The sequence below is a fragment of the Lemur catta genome, chromosome 10 (genome assembly GCF_020740605.2).
Source record: "Lemur catta isolate mLemCat1 chromosome 10, mLemCat1.pri, whole genome shotgun sequence".
In the NCBI taxonomy this organism is placed as follows: Eukaryota; Metazoa; Chordata; class Mammalia; order Primates; family Lemuridae; genus Lemur; species Lemur catta.
Genome location: NC_059137.1, coordinates 87,199,015 through 87,221,240, shown reverse-complemented (window position 1 = coordinate 87,221,240; position 22,226 = coordinate 87,199,015). Strand labels below are relative to the sequence as shown.

The 22,226-nt window shown below is 40.6% G+C and overlaps 2 protein-coding genes across 10 annotated transcripts in view; both read right to left on the bottom strand.

The window, feature by feature from the left end:
• Nucleotides 1-14,945, bottom strand: part of SECISBP2 (SECIS binding protein 2) — a 41,573-nt gene extending 26,628 nt beyond the window's left edge. For 6 of the 9 annotated variants that reach the window (XM_045562357.1, XM_045562358.1, XM_045562359.1 and 3 more), the window contains exons 1-6: nucleotides 14,807-14,926; nucleotides 13,563-13,708; nucleotides 6,655-6,904; nucleotides 5,901-6,042; nucleotides 3,746-3,975; nucleotides 77-152 (exon numbers count right to left, since the gene is read on the bottom strand). In XM_045562357.1, the coding sequence (XP_045418313.1) occupies nucleotides 77-152; nucleotides 3,746-3,975; nucleotides 5,901-6,042; nucleotides 6,655-6,904; nucleotides 13,563-13,708; nucleotides 14,807-14,842 (880 nt within the window). In that variant the 5' untranslated portion in view covers nucleotides 14,843-14,926. Of the gene's footprint in view, nucleotides 1-76; nucleotides 153-3,745; nucleotides 3,976-5,900; nucleotides 6,043-6,654; nucleotides 6,905-11,662; nucleotides 11,665-13,562; nucleotides 13,709-14,806 lie in introns of those variants that run through there. The other 3 variants (XM_045562356.1, XM_045562366.1, XM_045562363.1) reach the window with 3 other exon arrangements.
• A 1,998-nt stretch (nucleotides 14,946-16,943) lies between these two features.
• Nucleotides 16,944-21,953, bottom strand: CKS2 (CDC28 protein kinase regulatory subunit 2). The gene is made up of 3 exons (XM_045562355.1): nucleotides 21,768-21,953; nucleotides 18,319-18,446; nucleotides 16,944-17,278 (listed from the first exon to the last, which is right to left on the bottom strand). The coding sequence occupies exons 1-3, from the start codon at nucleotides 21,824-21,826 to the stop codon at nucleotides 17,226-17,228; spliced, it is 240 nt and encodes a 79-aa protein (XP_045418311.1). The 5' UTR covers nucleotides 21,827-21,953; the 3' UTR covers nucleotides 16,944-17,225.
• Between the last annotated feature and the right edge of the window lie 273 nt (nucleotides 21,954-22,226).

Sequence of the window (22,226 nt, the reverse complement as noted above, 5' to 3'; positions counted from 1 at the left end):
TTGACTAGTCTTAAAAAAATGAACTTAGAAAATATAAAACTCATTTTTAAAAATAATATTTTGTAGCTACTCTTACCTCTTGTACAAGGGGAATTGGAGGCAACATTAGTAGTCACACATTCATCTGGATTATTTTTCACCACCATTTCACCCTAAAAAGCAAATACATTAGATGTCATCAGGGAAGTATAAACTGAAACAAGGAGATACTAGTACACACCTATTAGAATGGCCAAAATCTAGAACACTAGCAACAGGAACTCTAATTCACTGCAGATAAGAATGAAAAATGGTATAGCCACTTAGGAAGATAGTTTAGCAATTTCTTACAAAACTAAACATACTCTTACCATATGGTCTAGCCGTGGCACATCCTGGTAATTACCCAAAAGAGTTGAAAATTTATGTCCACACAAAAACCTGCACACAGATGTTTATAGCAGCTTTATTCATAACTGCCACAACTTGGAAGCATCCAAGAAGACCTTCAGTAGATGAATGGATAAACACGTGGTACATCCATACAATGGAATATTATTGAGCACTATAAAGAAATGAGCTATCAAGCATGAAAAGACATAGATGACACTTAAATGCACATTACTAAGTGAAAGAAACCAATCTGAAAAAAGGCTACATACTGTATGATTCCAACTATATGACATTCTGGAAAAGGCAAAACTGTGGAGACAATAAAAAGATCAGTAGTTGGCAGGGGATGCAGGGAAGGAGGGATAAATAGGCAGAGCACAGAGGATTTTTAGGGCAGTGAAACTATTTTGTAACCATACTACAATGGTAGACACATGTCATTAGACATTTATCCAAACCTATAGAAGATACAACACCAAGAGTGAACCCTAATGCCAACTATGGACTTTGGGTGATGATGACGTGTCAATGTAAGTTCATCATTTCTAACAAATGTACCGCTCTGGTGCAGGATGTTGATAATGATGGAGGCTGTTCATGTTGGGGGGCAGGGGATATATCGGAAATCTCTGTCCTTTCCTCTCAATTTTGCTGTGAACCTAAAATTGCTCTAAAAAATAGTCTACTTAACTAAAAAAAGCCAAAGCAGTTATTTTCTTACTATTTCAAATTGAAAGTAACCATTTAATTTTAAAATATAGCTTTCCTTGCCATTCTTAAAATCTGCAAAATATATGCTAAAAATTCAAAATATGTAAATATATAATGTGAAAAGTTAAATTACTTCCTTCTACCAAATCTTAGTCCTTAGGGAAAAAACTCATCCACTGTCCATAGCTTAGTATCCTTCTATTTCTTTGCCCACAATATAAATATTTATGCAACATTTTCATATGGATTCCCAATAATGGGATCATACCATATATAATACGGCACAACTTTTTTTAAAAACTTAATATGCCACTGACAACTTTCTGGGCCAGTACAGTTGCACCACACAGTTCTTAAAGCTGCAGTCCTCCTACAGCAATGAGAAAGCCATCATTCACTAGGCCCACATACCAAAGTCCAAAAGAGTCCATCAAAATGTCCACAAAGACAATAAACGTAAGCCTGTAATGCATGCCCCCTTTTACATGCAGACAGAAGGCTGCCTCACATGTTGAACATAAGACATAAAATGTATGTATATGAAGGGGGCATGCGAGTATATCAAAAGACAACTCAAAGTGACCAATGCCAGAGGTTAAGTCAATTGACAAATTCAAATTTGAATCCATTAAGCACACAAAGGATTTAAAATAAGTTTTAAAATTCATATGCTTCATATTTTCCCATTGCCATTTCATTACATCTGAGTCCACTAAAAAAATAAAATTATTAAAACATAGCTTGTTCTTTTAGTAAATATAACTGTTATGTTCACCAAGGCCAATAAAAAAATAGAAATGGCTTACCTGTTCAAGAATGGTTAAATAAAATATACATATCAATATGAGAGATCAAATGCAATGCTAGTTTTCAAAAATTATTTAATGATATGGGAAAAATGCCAAAAAAAGTTCTTACAAATTCAAATAAAGGGCTGTACAAGCTTATAATCCCAAGTTGAGGGGAAACCTCTTCAATTACCACAACAGACCATTAAAAAAATATATTAAGTGCTAAGCATGGTTTTCTCTTGGTTGTACAATTTCAGACAATTATATTTTCTTTATTCCTTAATATTTTTCTGCCATTTATAGACACTATTAATATCAGGAAAAAATTTTTGTTACAAGGGAAATTAAAACAAAAAGCATATAATCCAAAAGAGTGTGTGTGAATATATAATAGAATGTAACAGTCACATGTAACAGGTGACTTCGATATAAAGCAAGAGCCATGCTCCCACCCACCCCATGTGCCGACCCTGAGGCTCATACAGCATCTCTGCATGTGATGAAGATGGGGACCCCCATGACTATTCAGCCACTGCACACACCCACTCCAGGGCCCAGGAGGCAGTCACACATCTGCCTGATGCCACTGTGATTTTTAGTCAGCCATCAGTCTGGCTGACTTTTCACACCTCTTTCATGGGAAAGCACTGTGGTGAAACAGTGTGAGGGTCCTGCAGAGGAAATGCTACCCGACGGTGCACATCCTGTACTACTGCTGAGTCTTTCCAAGGCACCTAAGAGAAGCCCAAGGACAGGAAACAGAAATCCTTTCTCAGTTCAAGAGGTAAGCGAGTTGGTGAGCTCAGTTTTGTTATCCTTCTCCTTGCCTTCCTACCAGGACGTACCCTGCCTCTCCCTTCAGTGGAAATTTGTCAGAAGTCATTTTAGGGATAACTAATCCAATACCATTTTTTCCCAGAAGTCTCAAATCAACCTGTTTGAGGAAAATGCCTCAATGTAGGGAACTAAAACTTTGAGACCAAATGCTGAATATAGTGTAATTTAAAATTACTAGGCAACAAACTGAAAGCACCTACTGCAATAACTTTTGCTGAATTTGCTGTATCATTAGCAAGAGAGGGATGTAGATAAAAAGCCTGGAAAATTCATAAGATACACTATGCAGTCTTAAATATTACTATTCCATTTTTTAAAAAGTCTTTTTCTCTGTATTGGAAAATGTGCTGTCAGAATGCAATGCCAGGAGTAGCATGTTCAGAATGGCTGTCAAAGCAGCTAGACTTTGCTAGAACCTTTTTCTTCTATGGCACAATATCTTTTACAATTCCAAATGAAAACAAGTTTATTAGGTGACTCTTTAATTTTTTATTTTTATTTTTTTTGAGATAGTCTCACTCTGTCATCCAGACTAGAGTACTGTGGCGTCAGCCTAGCTCACAGCAACCTCAAACTCCTGGGCTCAAGTGATCCTCCTGCCTCAGCCTCCTGAGTAGCTGGGACTACAGGTGCGCACCACCATGCCTGGCTAATTTTTTCTATTTTTAGTAGAGATGGGGTCTTGGTCTTGCTTAGACTGGACTCGAACTCAAACTTGTGGCCTCAAGCAATCCTCCCTTCTCAGCCTCCCAGAGTGCTAGGATTACAGGCGTGAGCCACCATGACTGGCCCAGGTGACTCTTTTAAAAGAATAGCTATACTAGGTGTGACAGCCACACTGTAAACAGTTCAAATAACAGAGAAAGTGATCTACATGCATGATAAAAGGCCTCCCCCCAATAACTCTTCTCCAGCTCCATGGACTTCACAGCCCACATCAAGATTTAAAGTGTAGTGTCTGAAGTGATATAACTGAAAAGGCGTTTACTGAGGAGAAAGAAAGAGAGAGTGAAAGAAAACAATCTTCAACTCACCTCTGATAACACTGCAGCTGGTGTTACCACTTCTCTTAGAAGAGAAATGTCTGTCGAGGTGGAGCAGACAGGTCCCCACTTGCGTTGTTTTTGTACTGCTGACATATTATTGTTCTCTGGACCCTGCAGTTCAGGGAAATCCAACCTAGTAAATTCAAACTCAGGTTTGGAGGTAGATACACCCTTTGCAATGATTCTGGATTTCCTGTCTGTTCTTTTATGATAACCATCTGTAATTACAGAATTTAAAGTAGGGGTAAAAATTTAGAAACCATTTGATGACCAGTACTTATGCTTAAATTGCAGAGTAGAAAGTCTATTGATACTGATGCAAGAGATTGCTGTCAAACATCTTTATTTTTGCTAGTGTTCTTAATCTTCTTTGCAAAAGCGTAAAGCATAAATGACCAGAAGTATCAATCACTCTAGTTGGGCCATCAGGCAGAGAAACCAAAATGCACTGCAAATTTTAGGAGTATGGTCATGCAGCCCATAATGACATTTCAGTCAATGATGGATTGCACACACCATGGTGGCATAATGGAGCTAAAGAATTCCTATCACCTAGTGATGTCATAGCCTTTGTAACAATGCAATGCAACGAATGCATTACTCACGTGTTTGTGGTCACATTGTGTAAACAAACCTACTACATTGCCAGTCATATAAAACTACAGCACAGGCACATATATGTACAGTATGTAATACCTGATAATGATAATAAACTACTATGTTACTGGTTTATTATGTATCTACTACACTACACTTTTTATCATCCTAGAGTATACTCCTTCTAGTTATTAAAAAAAAAAGTTAACTGTAACAGTCTATTGCTCCTAGGCTACACACCTCTTTTATTTAAGGACATGTTTTGAAGCTGGTGGTTATCACCTACAGGCAGGTCCTTCAAGAAGGTATTCCAGAAAAAGGCACTGTTACCACAGGAGATGACAGTTCCATGAGTTCTACTGCCCCTGAAGACATTCCAGTGGGACAGGATATGGAGTGGGGGGAAGATAATAATACTGATAATCCTGACCCTGTGTAGACCTCGGCTAATGTGTATGTTTTATGTCTTAGTTTTGAACAAAAAGTTTAAAAAGTTAAAGAAAATTAAATTTTTTACATAGGAAGAAGCTTATAGAATAAAGATATAAAAAATTTTTTATACAGCTGTACATTCAGAGTTTTGCAAATATGAAAAGACTTAACAAATTTTCTGTAAGTAATAAACTTTCCATTTTTCAGTTTGCTGGAACAAACTGGAGGCAGGCAGCACGAAACTCATAACCTCTTTCCATCTTTCTCCTGACACTCAATGGATCATCATCCAGGTAGGCTGCCGCACCATGAATGCCCTCCTTTAACTGCAGGCCAAAGCGACTACAGTTAACAGTTAATCTTTCCTTGTACCAGATGGTTTATGACTAAAGTCTTTGGAAAGAGAAAAGTTTATATACCAAGTAATATAAATTATACCTGTAAATAAACTGGCAAAAGGTTTTAGCATATAAACAGGTTATGTCTGTAACCCAACTACAGCAGTAAATAACCTACAGAAAAAAAAACAAGGCATCATGCAGAATCATTAACTTTTGGCCACAGGCCAGAATGAGAGTTTTCAAGCCCACAGCAGACATGCCTATGGCACAAATCAAAATGATGTCCTCTGAGTAACCACAATGCCCAGGTTCAGTTATTGTTTAGGATGGGACTGAAACCATAGTCAAATTCTCCCTCCTATAAATGTCTTCCAAAAGAACATACGAGAAGCTACTTCAGGAATGAATATGGTCAAATACAGCACAAAGGATGTGGCTGTAATATGCTTTTATTTAAGGACATGTTTTGAGGCTTGTGGTCATCACCTACTTGCTATGTGACCTCAGATAACATTTTTCGTGTGAAAACAAGGTCATGACAACTTCAGAGCCCACAATGCAACAGGTACCATACAATAATCCCTTCCCTGGGCGGAAAGGCCTCCAGAATTGCAAGGGAAGGTCTGATGCCCTCAAGCTGTGTCAGGCTCCAGGTCTTGGGTCAATGAGAGCCACAGTGAACAACCCCACAGCAACAGCCACACAGAGAACAGCAGCCTTTGGAGCGTAGATGCGGAAGGCTGGCATTATACTACAAAGCTGGTGACTTTTACCTGATTTCAAACTATTCTCGGCATGAAGAGACAAATGACGTAAATCTTTAGCTGATTTGATCTCAGATGACAGAGTTCCATCCACCCTTTTACCATCCAACTTTTGCTCATCATACATTTTTTTCTCATCATAGGTTTTTTTCTGCAGGAAAGTTTAAAAATCAACATGAAATAAGAAAATCACCACTACAAAAAAAGGTTTAAAATAGCAAATTATTAAATATTCACAATTCAGTCATTTTTAAAAAGATCAGACCAAATCATTCTTAAAAAGGTTAAATACCGGCCGGGTGCGATGGCTCACACCTATAATCCTAGCACTCTGGGAGGCCGAGGCGGGAGGATCGCTCGAGGTCAGGAGTTCCAGACCAGCCTGAGCAAGAGCGAGACCCCGTCTCTACTAAAAATAGAAAGAAATTATCTGGATAGCTAAAAATACATATAGAAAAAAATTAGCCGGGCATGGTGGAGCATGCCTGTAGTCCCAGCTGCTCGGGAGGCTGAGGCAGAAGGATTCCTTAAGCCCAGGAGTTGGAGGTTGCTATGAGCTAGGCTGACGCCACGGCACTCTAGCCTGGGCAACAGGGAGAATCTGTCTCAAAAAAAACCAAAAAACAAACAAACAAAAAAAAAGGTTAAATACCACAAAAAGATAAGCAATGCTTAAATATGCAAAAACTTACCAAAATTCTTTATATTTTAAACATTAAAGCAACCGACTCAAGAACACACTGAAACCATGGCATTTACTCACCTTTAGCAGAGCTCTTGTTTCCTGTGAGAGAGGGCACATGTGCTCATTTCGGGGTTTCACCGTCTGAAAACCTTGGTAACAACCGGGTTGGTTATAGTCATACTGGGAGCCAGGCACCGAGCAGATGCTTTGCGTAGAGCCAAGGGTGTAGGCAGAGTAGGCATATGGATGAAGAGTTATCTCAGAAGATAAATACTGAGGTGGAAAAGCTGAAGCTCCAAAGGCCATATCTTCAGTATATATTTTCTGTCTAAATAAAAGTGTAAATTTTAGTTGCAGATTTCATACTGTAAACCAAAGGGTTTAATATTTTATAATAAACAAATTCTAACTTTTTAATATTTAATATTTTTGAGATCATTCACTTTAGCATTGAAATGTCCCTATTAAAAGCCAAATAAAACCTTTGAGCATTCCTTTCTCACCTTGCAAAGATGCTGATCAGTTTCTATTTTTTCACTAACGAGCCAGAAGTCCATAAGAAACGTCAGCAGAGGCAGCAGACGTTCCAGCAGCTTTCACACTCCCGCTGCCAAGTACAGGAAAGCCTCTCTCGGCAATGTGGCCAAAATGGCCCAGAAGACCATCCTCTCTGCTGAGAGGGTGCCCAACAGCCCGCAGTGCCTCCCTTCAGGGGCCTCTGGGGCCTGCAGACAGTCTTCTCCAGCCCTTCCCTGCTCCAAGGCCAACACAACATCCTGTGCCACGCTGACTCTCAGGGCCAGAGTGCGAAGGGGACAGACACTACGAGGGAACTACACAGCCAACTGATGAGGAAAAATGCCATCTTTGAAAACTGCAATTGCCTCAATTTGTTCAAGCTATAAGGCTAAACCAAAATATTATGTAACACTGTTTTTTCTGTAACCAAATTTGGTATAAGACTAGAGATTTCAACCATTTTCCAATGAAAGCTGATACAATGACAAAATGCTAAGCAGCTGAGTTAAAATTCAAATCATAACCTCCTCATTCCCACAAATAAGCACCAGCAGATGTTTCTGTGAATTTCAAGAGCTATACCAAAGCATACTGGTACACTGACAGACAGGAAAATCCAAACCTAATCATGACACATCCTGTATAATGTTCAAACTGTCAGTTGTCAGGAGATACGCACATAGGCACCACTCACCAGAAATCATATTCTAATCTTTGCAAGTAAAAGCCTACAATGAATAAGAAAAGGTGCCACCATCTCTACCTATAACACGCTAAGGAGAATGTTACTGCTTTCACTTCTATTCAGTACTTAATTACACATTGCTGTGTATCACTGTGTGCTAGTTCATATTTTGTAATAAATTTAGATCTTGTAAGATCTTTTACTTGTAGGCAATTCATTCAAACAATGAACTATTCCTAATCAAAAACCAAACCTTTTCCACTGACATTTTTCTATCTCCCAGAACACCTGGCCTAGTGCTGCCTCAAACAGAGCACTGAGCACTAGTTCCTCACAGAGAAGAGGGAGATTCAAAGCTTCACCCACTGCCTACATGCTCCTGTGAATTCTATGCCTTACTTTGCTTGTGGCTCAGAAAATCTGCCAGAGGGCAGGTTTCAGGTGAAAGTGAAGAATCTGTTCTTCATAAGAGAAGACGGGCAAAGATGGGTTGATAGCAGGAAAACAAAAAGGAGGGGCAGGCTCTAATGGTGGTTGTGAAGGTTGTTGTCATCCAGAAAATTTCCATCCATGGGTCAGAAGACCTTGGTTGGGGTTCTGGCTCTATCACCATCTAGCTTTCCACTCTGCACAAGTCATTTGGGTTTCTGTCCCCTCACTGGTCCTTCTTTCTCTGGAAAATTGGTATTTTTCGTTTCCATCCAGTGCAAACACAACAACATGCAGAGAACACACAATACAAAATATCAAAAAGACAGCTCAAAGCATCCCGGGAGGCTTCAAATGGCTTGGCTGGAAAATTCCAGATGCCATGAGCTGTTCAGATGACCCTGAGCAACACACCTGTTTTACAGGCACTGTCCTACCCTGCCTTGTCCCCAGTAAAGCTAACCTGCCTACCTGTCTGTGCAATACATGCCTCCAACAGCCTTCAGGTCTCTAAGCACCTCCTTCTCACCCCTTCCTCCTGACAGCGGTTAGGTCTGGCCCTTCTGTCACGTGACTTGGAAAGCTCCTCTGGCCTGGACTGTGAACTCCGCCCTCTCCTGGTTCTCACCCACTCTCCAAGGCCTCTCCATCTCCTTCCTTAGTGCAGTCTCCTCTGTACCCCTCCATCTCACCTTTCAGACTCATTCTGAGTTGGAACCTCGCAGGACTTCACATAAATACACACTATCCAGAACCTTCACCAGCTTTCAGCCTCCATCTCCAACTAACAGGTCATTTCCACCTAATATTTCACTTTTTCCCAATTTAGCACATATAAATCCCAAACCTACTCTCTAGTCCCCAAACCAGCACCATTTCCAACTTCTGTGCTCATGAATGATCCCACAATTTTTTCCATGTATCCAACTGGAGACCTTTATAATATCTTTCCCACCAAAACCTGTTATGGACCATCGTGGAGCCTTTTTCCTTTTAGCAGGTCTCTCGTATATTTTCTTTGCTATTTCTAGTGCCTGGAAACTGGTCAAAACCTTCAAGCCTCACTTCCCTAAAAACAGAACCAGAATTCAGGAGTGAATATCATGACTCCATTCAAAACACCACGAACAGGTCCCTATTTCCTACCCAGCAGACCGACCTAAACTTTTCAGCTGTACTATGTAGGTTTCCAATCTACTGACAGCTTCCCCTACCAATTTCTCCTCACTCCTCTACTCTTCCAAACACACTGTGCACATGGTCCCTTCAGTCAGGCCAGGATCCCGAAGGGATCCAGAATCTCCTCCACCCACCAGACTGACTGGAGCCACGTACTCAGCCGTTCAATGCTGTACACTGCTAGGCTGTGTGCTAACTCTTCTCACAGCTGATGTTTTAACTTAAAAGCATCAACTGCTGCTTTCTGAAATTTCCACAATATATTGCAAGATACTGATGCTCAACTACCTCTTGTCAAAAGCAGCAGTTTTGGAGAATGCCACGATTAAACTCAGGTCAAAAAAACTGAATGCTAATTCTGGTTCTGACATGACCTATTTGAATTAGTATGGACAAACTTCTCTAGCCTCAGTTTTTCAGGAGTAAAAATAACATTACATCTCTCTGCCAACCTCACTGACTGTAGTAAGCATTAAATAAGTGAAAATATACAATAATTCCCAAACAAAATGCACACATCCTCATGCACGTGTTTCACAGGATTTGTCATAAAGGATATATTACATTATTAAGCATGAAATGTCCCATTTCCTTAAGTACTAAGTTTGACAGTTGATATCTCTGACATTTCACTTTGACACTTCTTGTTTTATTTTTATTGTGAAGGTATATAGTCAGTTTTTCAAACACATGTTGTGGCTTGTGATTATCTTTCAAATTTCTTTTTACAGCAATTTTTGTGAAACCATGGATAAGTCAAAAATTCATGTTATTTTCGAATATAAGTTCTATTGTGGAACCAATGCTGTGCAGACAGCTCGAAATATCAACATTTTTGGGAAGGATATAGCTAATCAATGCACAGTACGTGGATGGTTTGAGAAGTTCCATTCTGGTGATTTTAATCTTGAAAATGAGCCATGTGAGCGACCTGAGACCAAGGTGGACAATGATGAGCGGAAAGCTGTAGTGGAAGTGAATCCATTTCAACTTGCATGTGAATTATGAGCAAGGTCTGACATTACTATTACAACAATATTGGACCACTTGAAACAAATCGGCAAGGTAAAAGAAGCTGGATAGATGGGTTGCATGTGATTTATATGAATGTCAGAAGAGAAATCATCTTGGCTTGCCTTTCTGTGCTGTCATGACATAAAGGCGAACCATTTCTACACCATATTGTCATGTGTGATAAAAAATGGATTCTTTTGACAATTGCAAGCATTTGGCACAATTGTTATATAAAGATGAAGTGCCAAAACACAGTCCAAAACCAAATATTCACCAAAAAAAGCTAATGGTGTCTGGTCCAGTGCTGGTATTATCCACTACAGCTTCATGAAACCTGGTCCATCGATTACAGTGGATGTCTACTGCAACCACTTGGATGAAATAATGATGCTTGTGATGAAGCAGCTAAGATTGGTCAATAGAGACAGACCAATCCTCTTGCAAGACAATACTCGACCATGTGTCACAAAAACAATGCTGCTCAAACTACAGGAGCTGGACTTGGAAACTCTCTGCCATCCATCGTATTCGCCAGACCTTGCACCAACTGTCTACCACTTCTTCCAGGCCACTTCTTGCAAGGACAAATATTCAATTCTCAACAAGCTGTGGAAAACGCCTTTTATGATTTCATCACGACTCACTCTCCAGGCTCCTTTGCTGCTGGCATGAATAAGTGACAATTTAGGCGCGTACTTTGATTAACTATACTGCTTCCTGTTTGAGATATAATAAACTACACTTTTGGTTTGAAATCAGACATTTGATATTCGATGACCTAATACTATGATAATCAATAAAGTCATCACCTGTGGACATCACTTGGAGCAGAGAACTTACTTTGCTTGTACAGGCTTTTATTTGTTCATTACATCAGTAAATAATCAGTATTTCCAAGACCAATACTATATATCAGATGACTTCTATTGATATTTGTCTGTCCTATAAGATAAATAGCAAGGAGACTGGTATATTTGTTTTCATCTCCATCAGTTCAAGTCTATGTAAGACTGATAGAAAGAGGAGCACAGCTTATGAGAAGTCCTTTCCATACAGTAGCCTTTCAATAATTAATTCCAAATGAATAAATGAAGTATCTTCCAGTGCAGTTAAAGGTACTGGAGGGGGGGCAGATTCTGTGAAAGGTTATTACACTCCTTTAAGGAAAGATGAAGGAAGGCGATATATAAAGATGATTTAGGTTGCTATGTGGTGGAGCAAGTAAGAAAGAGAACATAGTTTTGTTTCAGAAAATTCTACTTCTTTTTTCACAGAGGGAAGAGATCTCTATTTATATATAATCTGACTACAGCAATGCAATTTTTAATCTATATTAGAACTGACTAGGTAATTGATTCTCAACTATGTGAAGTCTCATCATTTCATCCCTACTTTAAAGGCTCTTTTCCTCCCTAACCCTTACTGTTTGGTTTAATACCTCCTTTATCCTTAGTTGTTTTCTTGCCAGGAGTGAATACTGTAAGCCTATTTTCTCCTTGGTGATAAATAATTTTTAAAAAATCAAATCTAGGCCAGGCGTGGTGGCTCATGCCTGTAATCCTAGCACTCTGGGAGGCGGAGGCAGGTGGATCGCTCAAGGTCTGGAGTTCGAGACCAGCCTGAGCAAGAGTGAGACCCTGTCTCCACTAAAAAAAATAGAAAGAAATTATCTGGCCAACTAAAATATATATATGGAAAAAAATTAGCCAGGCATGGTGGTACATGTCTGTAGTCCCAGCTACTCGGGAGGCTGAGGCAGGAGGATTGCTTAAGCCCAGGAGTTTGAGGTTGCTGTGAGCTAGGCTGACGCCACAGCACTCACTCTAGCCCGGGCAACAGAGTGAGACTCTGTCTCAAAAAAAAAAAAAAAAAAAAATCAAATCTAAAAAAGGACAAGGTATTAAGAAGCTTAATTTTGAAATTCAGCACTATACATCCTTGAGTCTCTGATTAGTGTCCACTCATGTTACTGTCAAAATGTTGCTTTAGCCATATGAATGTTTTCCACCACCATTCTGAGTAACTAGAATACCACCTAGCAGATGGCTTTGAGTTCTTCTCAGTGTGTGAGATATACTTTTGTATTTTTTAATGGGAGACACCCAAGCCAAGGAACAACTCAAATGAGACCCATGCCAACCTCCCCTTTATACAGGATGAGACTATAGTGGAAAAATTGGAAATTCCTACCAAATACCAAATTCTAGCATATAAAGGTAGGATTTCAACTATTGTCAAAAAATACAACTTTCAATATTTCCTAAATACACCAGACATCTCAATAATTTTCTTATTCATTCCAACTTTCATTCTTGCAAATATAATTATGGAATTTATGAGCAGTACAAACTATTTTTAATCACACCATGCACACACACAAAAAGGAAACAAGTCTCAACCATATCCAAGGAACATAAAGCAGAAGGATTCTTATATAAGAACTGAAGCTGATGCAGACCTTATAATAGATCTACAAATAAATCTACACAATTACATGAAAGATTAACACTTGTTTTTCTAAATTCAGCCAAAAGTGGAAGCCAGTTTGTAAATACCTAGAGAATGAATCTTGAGAAGGAAAAAGAAAATTTAAAGAAAAACTTAAACCTTCCTTCAACTCAAATTTAATTTAAAAGAATTTAAACCCAAAATTTGTGAAATCCATCTCCATAGAATATATATGAAGCAAAATGGCTGAAAGCAAAAGCCAGCAATTTCCAAGAAATTATACACAGAGGCAGCCATGGTTGCTAGTACCCACCCCTTCCCTGAACAAGATTTTAAAATGTCAAACCTTAAATATGAAAAGTATGTTTATTTGGTCCTTCCTGCCATTTCATCTCTCATTAGATACATGATATACTGTATGAACAAATGAACCCTGAAACTCCATTTCCTACTAATAAATACAATGCAGCCTCCCTTTTCTTTGCCCAAAATAACAGAATGAGTATGGAGGAAAAAAGGAGGAGCAAAAGTTCCAGTATTGGGCACAGGATACAATTAAGCTCTGAAACTACTGACTCAGACCCTTCTTGGCTGAAGAACATTCTCTTGCCATCTGCACAATTTTACTGCGTTAGCATATTTGAAAGCCTAATCACCATTAACTCTAGAAATAAGCCCCCTGGCAAGGTAAGACGTTTTGAAAGATACATACTCTGTCACTGGTGGTTCCTGAACAAACGGATAGTATGTGGCTGCACAGCTGGGGAAGACGCATGCTTCTGAGGACTCTGACCATGCCACATTGAGCTCAGCAAATTTAGGGACAAACGGTTGGACATCTGCTGATAACTTGATGCCCTGAGGGGGAAAAAATGGAGTTTTGGCTTCATTCTGCAATCAACCAAAAGTAAACAAAACAAAAAACCCAAAGAGAGGTGTTCCTTTCTAACAGCCCCAGAAATGCTAATCCCAATGCTGTTATTTAAAAACTTCTGCCTAGTAGAGACAAGAATTCGTTTGCTAAAAATTTCTCTCAAATGCTTTTTTTGTTAGAAAAACCAGTCGTCCAAATACTAACAGTGAAAAAACGAATTAAAGTGAAAGTAAAATTCAAGCCAGATTATACAGTTAGGACCACAACTGCAGTTTCCACAATTTTACATTTGGAATAAGGATATTTCACCTCTCTCAGCTTTACTTAGGGATAACTAAGAACTGTAGAATTACTGTAGTCAATTACAGACGTGGAATTACTGTAGTCAAATACAGACGTGGAATAGCACCCAAAACACACTGCATAAGTTTATTCCATTAAATTCCTCAAAAAAAAAGTTGCACAAAAACATTCGCTTTTTACTCATGAACCACCCTCTTGTTTTATTGAAAAAGCAAAAGTTTGCTTTGCTAAAAAATCATCCTATCGCTATGAGCCTTTGAGATTTGAAATTTTTTTAAGTTTTTAAGATATGTAGTAAGAGATTTACTTTCACTGAGAATTTTACAACCATGGTTTTTAAATCTAAGACTAATGGATGCGACTGCCAGGGCTCCATCTAGCGGTAACGTTGAGTATGTAGCGCGGAGACGACATTTAAGAAAACTCACGACGCTTAAACCAGCTACTCCTTCCCAACAGCGCCCCAAGCTTGCCGGAGTCCCCGTGCCGCGACCCCCGGGCGTGCTGGGACACGACTGCCGTCACTGGCCCGTGTGGCACCGCACCCCAGAAGCGGCGCTACCCGTGGGCGGGGTCTGTCCCGCGACCACCGCCCCCGGGCGGGCTCGGGGCGGGGCGCAGGGATCGCGGCCGCCCACTCCGCGCTCCCGCGCGGTCACAAGCCTCCGGCCCCCGCCCGCCGGGCCGGCCCCGTCACCGCACGACCGAGACCCCGGGGCGAGCCGGGCCGACGGGCTGAGGCCGCCGAAGGAGCGGCTGCCGGCCCGGGCGGCCCTTACCTCGCCTTTGGGCTCTCGCGGCCCCTCCGACGCCATGGCGGGCTGCTCGGAGGAGGCCGCGCCGGGTGAGGCCCGCAGCCAGCCCGTCGGCTGACCCGACAGACGACGCGACGTTTCCGCCTTCGGAGGGGACGCCAGGAAGTGCGTCACAGAAACGCGACGGGGTCCACCCCTCCTTCCGGCCGGAAGCACGAGGCGTGGGCTCTGCGCCGCCGGGAGCAGCACGTGGAGGTTACTGGGGAAGTGACCCCTAAGAGTCCTCTGGGTTGCGGCCTCGGTGTAGATTGCAGGAGCCGCACGTGTGCCCTGCGGTGCTGGGCTGTCCGCGATAAATTCTGCCGAGGCAGTAGCAAAGAGAAACTTAGCGTAAGGCCGTGGTTTACTCGTGTCCTCTGGGTCTGGCATCACATAGGAAGGTTCCTTGTTTAAGGTGGCCTGGAAAGACCTCTGGCTGAGGTGAGCAGTCACCTTAAGAACGTTTACTAGTAAGGGAACTGTGGGGAGAACTTGACATTGCCTGACGCCACTCCGCGACTTGATTTCCCTAAGATTTCATAAGGTGACTTAGAGGAATTGGACGCCCTGTAAGTCCTACAGATCTGGAATACCTACAAGACTACTGGCGTCCTGAATTCCCAGAAACTTAAGGTTTGGAAGTAACCACGGAAAGGAACTTAATTCCAAAATCGCTGTTTCATTCGAACATTAAAAACTGTGCTAGGACATGGTAAAGAAATGGAAAATTAGTATGATTTGTGCGGGTGGAAAAGAACTCTACAGGAGGGGAGAACTTACCAAATACTTTTGAGAAACGTGTAAGGTGCTGCAAGGACAAGAAGGCTCACCAGAGAGGTGATCCAGGAAGACTGCAGAGTATCTTTTCAGTAGATAGAGGAGGCACTTCCTTTTTGCTCTGAAGCTTAAAGGAAGGTGCAAGGGAATTTAAGGGACAGAAAATGTTTGCCAGCAATGTAGGCCATTTACCGGTAGAGGGTTTATTAAGTTGAGGCAAGTTATAGGTTTCCTCTGTCCCCTGCAGACTGAGTAACCCCACCAAGGTGTTTATTTTACAGGAAATGTAGGCAGCAGCTCCAATTTTTTAGCACATTTCAGCCCTGGTGGGTCCCACATGTACTAAGCATGCCTGAATACACCCAACCTCCAGGAGAGAAGCCTAGTGTCTGGCAGGAATCTGTGCTGGAGGTCAAGGAGTGGCTGTCACCCCTCCCTCTCAGCAGTAGTGGGTTTACCGTGAGTGTGATTTAGTTCACTTAATTTTGGCATTTTTGTCTTTGTCATCCTGGAGCACTCCAGATGAGGTGTCCTGTGGTGGTAACAGTGGGGATTGGAAGTAGATTCTAGGCTGCTGCTCCTCACCATGTGCTGATTACATATAAGGACACCCTTTCTAAACCGAGGGGGTCTTGTGTTTTCTCTAGTATAGCAATCAACTAAGGTAACTAGCCTGTGTCGGCATTTAACTCAACATTTTCCTAGCAGCTAACTAAATAGGCAATCTAAATAGATGCAAAATACATATGGCATGTGGAGGTGTTTTACAGTACACTTTTTGACTTTTAAAAAATGCTATAGGAGGGCCAGACATGGTGGCTCATGCCTATAATCCTAGCACTCTGGGAGGCCGAGGTGGGAGGATTGCTTGAGCTCAGGAGTTCAAGACCAGCCTAAGAAAGAGCAAGACCCCATCTCTAAAAAAAAAAAAAAAAAAAAAGAAATGTAGGAAACACCATCCCCACTTAGGAAATGAAGAAAAGGATAAACAGGGTTAAGGGTTTCTCCCAACACTGCTAGAAGTTAGTGGCAGTTCTCAGGTAAGTGGAAGTAACCCAGATAAGTATTAAGTTGGACTTTTCTTCACTTGAAGATTCTAGATAATTCTCTAGGAACAAAACAATAAAGTGGTAAAATCTACTTTGGCTCTAGCTTAAACATATCCCTGGTTTCTTAGTTTCTTCCTAAGTGAATTAAATGGTACCTCCATCATACCAAGCTATTATAAACTCATTCAACATTTTATTTATTTCCTCAGGGCTAAAATTATAAAACTGAAATCAAACAATCTCAATAGTCACAAATAAACCATAAGAAAATATTCCTCAATAACTTCAAATGGTGGTAAATGCAACATACAAACTTTATTTAACAAAAGTAACGTAACAGATAAAGTCAAACAGGCACTTATATTAAGAGAAAAACTGACTAGATATTTTATCTTCAACACCCTATAGTAACCTACTTGCAGTTGCATTTAACTGAGCTCTGTTGCTGTGAAGAATACAGCTCATGCACAGGTATGGATGAATGATTTGTACATTTTTCAAGTATTCACTGAATACTACCTTATATACACATATACATTAAATTTGAAAAAGATTTAATTGACGATCCCAGGTATACTTCATTTTTGTTGATCTTTTGGAAGAGGTCGTCTAAAGAGAAGAATATGCGGTTCTGTGGAAAGAAAATGTTTTGTATCATTTTAATACCATGGTGAATTTTCATATACTCAACAAAAATTCAAGGAATTCTCAATTAAACCAAAATAGTTGAATCCACTATTAAACTGGTTCGAAGTGTCTTAAATGAATTTTGCTTCAAAGTCACTGTCAGCATTAAACAAGACAAACAACCTGATGAGAAGATCTCTCCAATATTTTAGTTTTACCCACTCTGAAGAAAAGGAATAAGTAAAAGAGAAAGGTTATCTCTATGGAGAAAGACACCTCTTTCAAATCACCTGCTGGATCTCACAATAATGCACATTGAAAAACACCAGAAGCTTACAAAAATGCAGGTCCCTAAATTGTTCCAGTAGGTGGGGCCCAGTAATCTACAGTTAGGTTCCTCATTTGCTTTTGTATTAGCTAGAGAAAGAACACTAGAATTTTAATTATGTTACCCAACCCCAAGAAAGTTGAGTCTTTTAGAGTTTCTGATGCTATTTTTCTTTAACAAGAATAAAAACCAAGATAGCTTTTTTTCCATCTACTTCATCTTCTACGGTGTACCTTCAAATTTTGTTGAAAAGATTATAATACTTTTAGATTCACTGTTAATCCATAAATAGAATTTAACTCCAAAGTTCGTCTATTTTACTATTTAATATCTGAAAAACTTTTGGTTAATACCACATAGCATAAGGGATTCATACATGCATAATACAGGTAGCACTTTTGAGTTCATGTGCTATGTTATCTCATTTAAGCATAATATGGTAGATACACCGGAATTCTAGTTATACATATGGCAAAATACTTTTAAGACACAAATTTTAAAATAGAATAACTATTTTTTGACATCTGTTGTATGTGGTTTATTATGAAATTGGAACCCTCTCCAGAGGGTTAAGAAATCATTCTTTCAAAAAACAGTCAAACTTACCGTAGAATTACCTTGCAATATCATTGAAAGTCAAGGTCACTAAAAAAATTGTGCCAACCATAACCATTACTATTTTAACTCAGTTAATACTTTACTATAGCAAAACTTACCGGGCTCATGAATCATGTAATGAACCCAGCCTAGACTTTGTTGGACACCGAGTCTCCTCCACTCTTCTTCAGACATCAGATGGGTTTTGGGTACTTGTTTGGAAAGTTCTCTGGGTAACATGACATGCCTATTAAAAGATACAGCCGAGTATTAGTGCTCTGTGTCTTTCCTACAATTATGATTACATATAACCTTTAGGATGTTTAAAATTTGAGGCTTTTGGTCCTCAAAAGTTCTTCAAAGAATCTCTATGTTATATCCCCTTTGGTGTCAATCTTGAGTACTCCCCACAACCTTTAATTCTGATTTTTGATGGCCTATGTTCAAATTAGGGAGCTAAAAGCATGCAATTCAAAACCAAAAGGCATTTTACTTAGGACTAACTTTTGACCAAATCATGGCCAACAAGATCTAAGACTATATAACATATGAAGTGTCCTCAATGGGAAAAATATGCTCAACTCATTAACTGCACATATACATGTATGTGCAACCTCACAGACCTCATAATTTTCTAATAAAGCTACTGACCTATATCCAAAACTAACTTTATTCAGTTTCTTAGAAACGAAATAACCTTTAATGTTAAACCATCAAGAATACATATGACTGTAGCTTTGTGAAATTCTTAAACACAGATCTGCACCCCTCCCCACTTAGTTGTTTATTACCATAAAAACTTTATAAAAGTCACAATTCTCAGCCCCATTCTTACAGAACCATCATAACCACCAACCCAATTTTTTTTTTTATTTTAACAGCTTAGTATATCTATCTGTGTGTCAGCTGGCTGGGAGTGAAAGAAGTGCAATCTGATCATACTTTCAGGCACACAGTAAAACTGAATCCATAATCCATTTTAACCAAGCTGTCATCAACTTTAATTCTAGGATGTGGCTAGTTAAGTACCAATATAGTATTACTTGCAGAGCAAACTGAACCTCAGAACAATTATGCTGTTAGTCTGACATGAGGCCAGCAAGTCATATGCTCATATGCTTACTACTAGAGTAGAGTTTTCACCAATTTCAGTGAATTATAGGGTGATTCTTAGTAACACTTACAAGTTACTGTGCTCAATCTTGAAATGCTGCTTAACATTTCACTTTTTTAAAAACACTATTTTGTTTTTCCTTCCTCCAGGACACAAAGCAGATAACACCTATCTTTTAAGGCTCTACAAATAACCTGTTATTTGTACCTTCTACATTAACTGTTGAGTAGTTTCAAAGAGAAATGTAATGCTTTTGTATCTTTTCAATTTTACAAAACGAATTATATCTAAATAACTTGTTACGTTTATGTAGATAAGTTACCAACACCCCTACCTTCTCCATAAACCATGGAAATAGGCTCTTCTTCATCAGCGTTTGATTATAAAGGAAAAATGTTTTAAGTACCATCAAAGCCCACATGAGGATTCTACCTGAATAGTATTGCATGGAGGTAGTTCCCAAACTGCAAGTAAGGAAAATTCTTTCCAAAATCCAATGTTCATTTCAGTTGGAGTACAGAACTGTACAATTATTGCAAATTTGTAAGCCACCCAGAGAAATCCTCAGTTCTTTTTCTGTGAAGATACACTTCCATGATACTAGGGAGGGAGAAAAGAGAGGCCACCCACGTTTGTACCCTTAGAGAAGAACCTAAGCTCAAGTAAAAAGACTAGGTAATTAAGTTTGTAATCACACAAGAAAAACCAAAGATATAAATAATTGCACACTGGAAAAAATAAATACTAATTTTTGAAATTTACATGGCATGCCACTCCACTATATACAAATTATCCTAAATTCATGTCTCAGTGGCATATTATCGCTATTGTTTCCCCTTTTAAAAGTATCTCTTTTTATTATGGAGACTAATTATGCGGCTTCATAAAGGTAAGTGGCTTGGTCAATCAAAACCAGCTCTAATTTATATTGGATTAAAATAAATCACATCAGATATGACAGGATTTTCGTCTACACATTACCAACACAAACCATTCAGTAAGTTAGGTTTAATGCCTATCATCCATGATCATGTGATTATATTAATAAAATAAATGAAACTACTGCTATAAGAAGTCTGAAGAATACAATTTGAATATTTTATACCAAAAAAAAACTTATACAGACCCATAAATCCTTATCGTAAAACACCTGGAGCCAGATGTGTTTCGGAATAGTTTTCCATGTGTTTATGCCAACATATGATTAGAACCGTAAGGGTTGTAGTTACTATATAAAAGTTAATATAATCTACTTGAAATTTACTATAGCCAGAAAAAACAGATTTTCCTAGCTAGGAATACAAAACGGTGCAATTATTACTAATTTGCAACACTGCCCACAGAAATCTTCAGTTTTCCTCCTGTAATGATAGACTTCCATGATAACAAGGAAGGGGGAGACAGACCACCTTTCTTCCTCGAATAGCATTCTTGAAATCTGGCCTAAAAGGGCAGCAGACAGAAAACAAGGTCACTATCTGGCCCAAAGATGGCATAGGCTTTATCTCCGTTAAATCAGGGTAGTTTCCCAGAATGCAACATTCTAGTCTCTACCCAGTAGGACAAGGGGTTGCCTGGTCTTTGAAGCCACGCCCCAAACAAGTCTCCCGCACACAACAAAGCTCATTTTAAGTGCCCCTAATCCAATTTGTGAATTTCACTGATTATGGCCACCACGTTCTAGTGCACAGCTTCACGACTCAAAAGCCAAATAGTCGGCCAATGTACACTAGCATTAAAAAATGCGCAAAGTCTACTCATGTTCTCAATTTGATCTAAAATGAAAATAAACCCCCTTTAATAATGCCCTCAGCTAGTAACGACTTGGGCTAACGCATAATCACCTAAATCACCATACCCAATGAACATCATCAAATCTCCACCAAGCTCATTTTTCGGGGCTCCTCCTCAAGGTTATTTCTAGTACCATCAACTTCAAAAGTGAAAACGGTAAGTGTGTTCCTCTGGCTCTGTTAGCGGATCAGAATCACCATTCTAAACTGAAAACGAGTTTAAGTTCAACAGCCAGGCAGTGATGGCGGGTGGGTAGCTCGAATGAGAAACCAGTCACGTCGCGGCAGCCGGAAAAGCAGGGCGGTTCCCGGCGGGGTCTCACTTAGTCCTGGTCTTGTTCACAGAGCCGGAACGACGAGCACAGAACGACCCGACAGTCGCTCGGCGTCGCCCAGGACCCCGGGCCCGTTTCCCAAGTCGCCCCGGTTCTCACAAGGGCCCAAGACGCGGCTCCTGGCCGCTCCGCGCAGGCGGAACAAAGGCCCAGCCGGGCGAGCGCGGCCGCACACTCGGCGCGCCCGACTCCCGGGGCCGCACGGGCCGCAGGCAACCCCGACCCCGACCTCCGGCCCCGACCTCGGCCCCGCGCCCACCCCGGTCGCCCAGCCCGAGGGGATGGCGGCTGAGGAAGCCGGCCGGGGGCCCGCGAAGGCTGCTTACCGGTACTCGTAGTGCTCGTCGAAATACTTGTCCGAGTAGTAGATCTGCTTGTGGGCCATCCTGCCGGCGCTCCGCGGAGCAGGGAGACAAAAGCGCGAAAAGAGGGCGCAACGAACTACGCGTCCGTACTGGCCAAGAAAACGACTCGACTGAGCCTAACGACCGCAGGCCCAACGATCCCGATTTGAATCCGACAGCCCGCTGCCGATTGGACAGCAGCACCGACCAATCACCTTCCACGGGAATAGAGCCGGTGCCAACCTATCGTCGCCTCCTTTCAGCGGCGTTCGCTTCCCAAGTCAGCCAATCAGAGGCCTGTTGCGAGGTTGAAGTGGAGGATTGGTACGGTGTGGGGACGAGGAGCGCCCTTGACGGGCAGAGGTGTGGTCAAAGAAAGGCGGAGCCCAGACGCTGAGGGGCGCAGAGCGCGTGTGCGGAAATGTAGAATGTTCCAGGGTG

Bases quoted from the DNA above. Each gene is read 5' to 3' on its own strand.
- CKS2 (XM_045562355.1), bottom strand. From the start codon at position 21,826: ATGGCCCACAAGCAGATCTACTACTCGGACAAGTATTTCGACGAGCAC. The intron at 18,447-21,767 runs GTAAGCAGCCTT...ATCTTTTAATAG, and splicing joins GACGAGCACTACGAGTACCG to GCATGTCATGTTACCCAGAG. The intron at 17,279-18,318 runs GTAAGTTTTGCT...TTCTTTCCACAG, and splicing joins TTACATGATTCATGAGCCCG to AACCGCATATTCTTCTCTTT.